This window comes from Bactrocera dorsalis, chromosome 6 (assembly GCF_023373825.1).
Source record: "Bactrocera dorsalis isolate Fly_Bdor chromosome 6, ASM2337382v1, whole genome shotgun sequence".
Lineage (NCBI taxonomy): Eukaryota > Metazoa > Arthropoda > Insecta > Diptera > Tephritidae > Bactrocera > Bactrocera dorsalis.
This window is the reverse complement of record NC_064308.1, coordinates 22,908,634-22,914,769: the sequence shown is the minus strand read 5'-3', so window position 1 is coordinate 22,914,769 and position 6,136 is coordinate 22,908,634. Positions and strand designations below refer to the sequence as shown.

The 6,136-nt window shown below is 41.8% G+C and overlaps 1 protein-coding gene across 1 annotated transcript; it reads left to right on the top strand.

The window, feature by feature from the left end:
• The first annotated feature begins 499 nt into the window (after positions 1–499).
• Positions 500–5,719, top strand: LOC125779703 (uncharacterized). Its single transcript, XM_049460975.1, has 2 exons — positions 500–4,013; positions 5,301–5,719. Exons 1-2 carry the CDS (start codon positions 500–502, stop codon positions 5,717–5,719), a joined length of 3,933 nt encoding a protein of 1,310 aa, XP_049316932.1.
• The last annotated feature ends 417 nt before the right edge of the window (positions 5,720–6,136 follow it).

The following is a 6,136-nucleotide window of genomic DNA, read 5'->3' as shown; positions in this document are numbered from 1 at the left end:
GTACCAGCTGTTCTTTTGCACTTTCCGAAAACCAATGGTTTCGGTTGCAGCTGTACGTAAGGAGTTTGAAATGCCGTCCCACAGTTCCCTTATACCGAGTTGTTGACGAGTGCTCTCAGAGAGCAGGAAACATAATTGTGTAAATGCATAGAATTAGAACATGTACCACTATCTCAGCTGATCTTTATACCGTACCCACCGTACTTAAGGTAAAAGAAAGGCTGTAGGTTAATAAACTTGTTACAGCTGTTAATTTAGTTAGTCGCAATTGAATGTCGCGGTAATCGCAAGCGCAACCAAATTATATCGAAATAAATCATTAAAATTAAAATAGTTAAATTCGTTGTTTTTCGTTCGAAATATTACACGGGCAATAAAAAAGCTTATTGTCCTCTAAACATTTTGGTGACCCCGACGTGATCGCGGAATTAACATTATCGTAATAATAATTTCGTAATTTTTCGTAAATTTATTTAAACTTTACCGTCTTTGACAAAAAATGGCACCCAAGAAAATCGAATCAGCTGAAGCCAAGAAGAAGCTGGATTCATTTATCCAACAAGTCACCGTACTCAACAACACGTTGACTTTTGATGTCTTGCGTGAATTCGACGAAGCTGCCATGGAGGTGCGTATCGAACAAGTGGATAGGCTGGAAAAAAGGTTTGATGCTCTCTACGCGCAACTAGAGGACAACGACGCTGATGATATTTTAGCGGAATTTACCAACCACTATATCGAGGTAAAAACCAAGCTGACACGTCAGCGGCACGCTTGCCAAGCTTCCGAAGCTCACAGCTCAACGACGCGGCCGTTTGCTGGCGATCAAACTTCAATTATTGTCTCTCAGCCAAAGCACAGGTTACCGGTGTTGCAAATTCCAACGTTCAACGGTAAATATTCGGATTGGCCGGATTTCTTCTCGATGTTCAACACTGTTGTACATCAGGACGTAGATCTAACAAGAATTGAGAAATTCCAGCACCTTCGGTCAAGTCTACGTGATGCAGCGTTGGACACCATTCGTTCATTAGAGATAAGTGAACAAAATTATGATAAGGCTATTGATTTGCTAAGAGCCAGATTTGATAATAAACGATTGAATTTCCAGGCTCATATCAGAGATATTTTTCAGCTCAAAAGTGTAGAGGGTGATAGGGTTGCCAAACTTCGAAAACTCAGCGACACCGTAAATGCTCACTTGCGAGCATTGCAAACTATGGGAACAAAGGAACAGATTGCTGACTGCTTATTCATTCAACTAGTGTGCCAAAATTTGGACGTCAAATCTCGCGCGAAGTGGGAGGAACAAACACCTGTAAGCGAAATACCTACATGGAATTCAATGGCTAGATTTTTGGAACAACGCTGTCAGCAACTGGAAAATGTAGAGAATGTCCTTGGACTTCCGGAAAAACAGGTAGGCAGGAAATTGTCAAATCAGATCAGTCGTAAGGTGCTTTTAACGGCAGCTGTAGCTGGATGCATATTGTGCAGTTCTAGTGAACACAAAATCGCAAGGTGCAAGCAGTTTCTAAGCCTTTCGCCCACCATGCGCTATAAAGAAGCAAAACGGTTAAACCTATGCTTGAATTGCCTTCGAGTCGGGCATTCACTTAAAGACTGCAAGTCAGGACACTGTAGACATTGCACGTCGAAGCATCACAGTCTGCTCCATCAAGACACAAATTCCTTTCCTACAACTTCACAACCAATGGCTTCTGATAAATCCCCGCAGCTATCACAACCAACTACATCTAGTTCGTTCAATCCGTACTCGTTTTCTTCTTCATCTTTCGGTCCTTCAGCTTCTGCACTCGTCGCATCTGAAGTTCAGGCTAGCGTTGCTGACAGAGAGTTCGTTCTATTAGCAACCGCCATAATTTATGTAAAAAATCGATCTGGCTCCCTCATTCCCTGCAGGGCTCTGCTAGATTCTGCGTCACAATTAAACTTTATAATCAATCGACTCGCTAATCAACTACAATTGAAGAAGATCAAATCTTCACAGTTCATTTCTGGTATAGGCCAAAATGATTTCGTTGCTAATCATATCGTTAATTTCGACCTGCATTCACGCATTAACGATTACATTGCCAAATTGTCTGCGGTTATCACCCCCACCATAACCGATGTTCAACCATCTCGTTCTATAAAGGGTATTAATTGGAATATACCACAAAACATACGCTTAGCAGATCCACACTTTTTCGAACCGCAACGCGTTGATATGCTCATTGGAGCTAGTTTATTCTTTGACCTGCTATGCGTCGGCCAGATACGCCTGGCTGAAAATTTACCGCTTTTACAAAAGACAAAGCTAGGGTGGGTTGTATCAGGTGCAACAACATACAACATTTCGAAGCTATCTTGCTTAGCAGCCATCGACACGGCTCTAGCAAATGACACAGATGACGACTTATATAACCTGGTTCAAAGCTTTTGGGAAATAGAGAATTGTATTGACTCCACACCAAAGACTACAATAGAGGAGGATTTGTGTGAAGAGCACTTTATAAAAACCCATAAGCGATTAGAATCTGGTGAGTTTTCGGTTCGATTACCAACAAAATCACCTTCTTGCGAACTAGGAGAGTCGTATCAGCAGGCTATCAATCGATTCAAGGCTTTAGAGCGGAAATTTCAGCGCAATGCTGAACTAAAACAACAATATTCGTCATTCATTAGGGAGTACTTTGATTTGAACCATATGTCAGTCGTTGACACTATACCGAAGCAAATTCCAATGAATTTTATGCCACATCACTGTGTTTTAAAGGCTGATAGCACAACAACAAAACTACGTGTGGTTTTTGATGGCTCTGTGCCAACCAGCAATGGACTTTCGTTGAATTCGATTCTGATGAAAGGACCCACTATTCAACCTCCACTTTTTGATATTTTGCTTCGATTTTGCACTTTCAAAATTGCTCTTACTGCAGATATTTGTAAAATGTATCGCTGTGTAAGGATAGCTAATCCAGACAACTTCCTGCAGTGTATAATATGGAGAGACAAACCTAATGAAGATTTTCGCATTTTTAAGTTGGATACCGTCACTTATGGAACGAAGCCAGCTTCTTTCCTAGCCATTCGTTCAATGCAGCAGCTTGGCCGCGATGAAGCTCATGTTTATCCCGTTGGAGCTGAAACGATACACAATGGATTTTATGTGGATGACATGATTACCGGTGCAGGCTCGGTGGGCGAAGCAAAGGTGAAATTAAATGAGACTAGAAAGTGTTTGTCTCTCGGAAACTTTCACTTGAGGAAATGGTGTTCGAATGATGATCGAGTCTTAATTGATATTGAGGATAATGACAAACAGGACTTCCTAACCTTCGACGACGGTACAAGCATAACAAAGACACTTGGATTGGTTTGGGACCCGAAGTTCGACGTATTCATATTTTCCTTTTCACCCTTTGCAACACCGGCTAAGGTAACTAAACGGACAATCCTTTCGGCTATAGCCAGACTTTACGACACTCTTGGTTTGATCGGACCTGTGGTGGCCAAAGCCAAAATATTCTTGCAGCATTTGTGGAAAGAGAAGCTACATTGGGACGAAAGCCCACCTCAAGCAATTCAAACAGAATGGCTAGAAATATGCAATCAATACAAACTAATTACTCGCTTTAGTTTTGACCGATACTTGTTGATGCCAGAAGCTGAAGTACAACTACATGGATTTTGTGACGCGAGTGAGGCTGCTTATGGGGCTTGCATATACATACGCGCTGAAAGAGGCGGACACATCCGAACTAATCTGCTCTGCTCCAAATCTCGCGTAGCTCCACTAAAACCTCTAACGGTACCGAGGCTTGAGTTAAGAGGCGCATTACTGTTAGCTGAATTAATCGCAAAGGTAATCAATTCAACGCATTTCAAATCAAAAGGGGTATTTTGCTGGTCTGACTCCACAACAGTGCTATCGTGGTTGCGTAGTGAACCAGCTAATTTCAACGCTTTTGTCGCAAATCGCATTAACAGCATTCAAACTCTCACAACAGGTATGGTTTGGAGCCATGTTCCAACAGATTCCAACCCAGCGGACGTCCTTTCAAGAGGAGCTAGCCCCAAGGAACTATTAAACATGGATTTATGGAAATACGGTCCCTCTTATCTGGGTGGCGATCAATCTAACTGGCCTAAATCTCCTCTCCTACCAACAAAGGACTTGCCCGAGGGCCGAAAGCGTGCATTTGTATTTGTTTCTACTTTAGACATGTCTTTAAGTTGCAAATTTGTTAACTCATTTGAACAATTACAGAGAGTATATGCATATATTTATCGGTTTTCCAGAAGAGCTGGAATGAGATTTTCTGAACCACTCAAAGTAAAGGAATTACAGGAAGGAACCTTTATACTTATACGAATGATTCAAAAGACGCATCTTCGAGATGAATACAAAGCACTCGAATCCAAAGAGGCGATAAAGTCTTCATCTGAAATTTGTTCGCTCGTTCCCTTTCTCGACGAGCGCGGTTTGCTTCGTGTTGGTGGAAGACTTCAGCATTCAAATTTGGATTTTTCATCGAAACACCCAATTATTTTGCCAAAACGTCACCCGGTGACTGACGCAATCAGCAGTTTTCATAGGAAACTTTTACACGCTGGACCTCAATCGCTATTAGCATCTATTCGTCTACGGTATTGGCCTATTGGTGGGCGTAAAACCGTAAGTCGAATTATTAACAAATGCGTACGTTGTTTTCATGTCAAGCCTAAGCTTATGGAACATTTAATGGGAAATTTACCATCGGAAAGAGTTAAATGCAATCGAGCATTCCTAACTACCGGAGTGGACTTTTGTGGGCCATTTTTCTACAAATCGGAGGTATGCAATAGAGCTCCAATTAAATGCTACATTTGCATCTTTATTTGTTTCGCCACCAAGGCCGTTCATTTGGAACTGGTAAAGGATTTGGCAACCTCTTCATTCCTCGCAGCCCTTAAGAGATTTATTTGTACGCGTGGCAGACCTCAAACTATATGGTCGGACAATGCCACCAATTTTGTTGGAGCTAAAAATGAGCTATCGGAACTGAAAAAACTATTTTTGAGCCAAGAGCATTCGAAAGTTATTCACGAGCAGTGTGCGAGCGATCAAATTGAATGGAAGGTGATACCTCCTCGCTCTCCCCACTTTGGCGGTTTACGGGAGGCTGCAGTCAAAATGGCCAAATATCATTTTTATAGAGTTGTGGGCCTTTCTAAATTAAGCCTTGATGAGCTTCGCACACTTGTGTGCCAAATATCCGCGATTATAAATTCACGACCTTTATGTCCCATTACAGAGAGTCCTGACGATCTCGAGGTGCTTACCCCTGCGCACTTTCTCATTGGCGCACCCTTCACATCCGTGGTAGAACCTGACATCACTCCTATCAATATTAATCATCTTAGCAGATGGCAGCGAGTGTGCTACCTGCAACAACAATTCTGGAAGAAATGGCAAGCAGAATATTTAACGCTTCTGCAACAACGCCATAAATGGCACGCATCTTCTTCGAATCTCAAGCTCGGGGACGTGGTTTTGATAAAGGACGAGAACAATCCCCCGCTAAAGTGGCCTTTGGCTAGAGTCATCGAAACCATTTCCGGAAAGGACCAGGTGCTGCGAGTCGCAGTTCTAAAGACACCAAATGGCGTGTACAAGCGAGCTGTTTCCAAGCTGTGTCTCCTACCAATCGATGATAATATCTTGAAAGCCTAAACCATTTAACGGGCGGAGTATGTTAAGAAATAGATACATAGTTTATATTTGCGAATTTAGTAGTAGAAATCATCACTGCTACTTTTATACATATTTTGTTATGTGCCAACATTTTTAGCACTTAATTGTATACAACAACATTGTTTAAACTAAAGATATGCTTGCTTTAAGTCTGAGCGCCGGCAATCGCCAAACCGGTTTTGTCTATTTGAGTGACTTTGATAACGCACTCTTATCATACTTGCATAGGCAAGCATATGTACCTACATTAGTGTAAATGCATAGAATTAGAACATGTACCACTATCTCAGCTGATCTTTATACCGTAGCCACCGTACTTAAGGTAAAAGAAAGGCTGTAGGTTAATAAACTTGTTACAGCTGTTAATTTAGTTAGTCGCAATTGAATGTCGCGGTA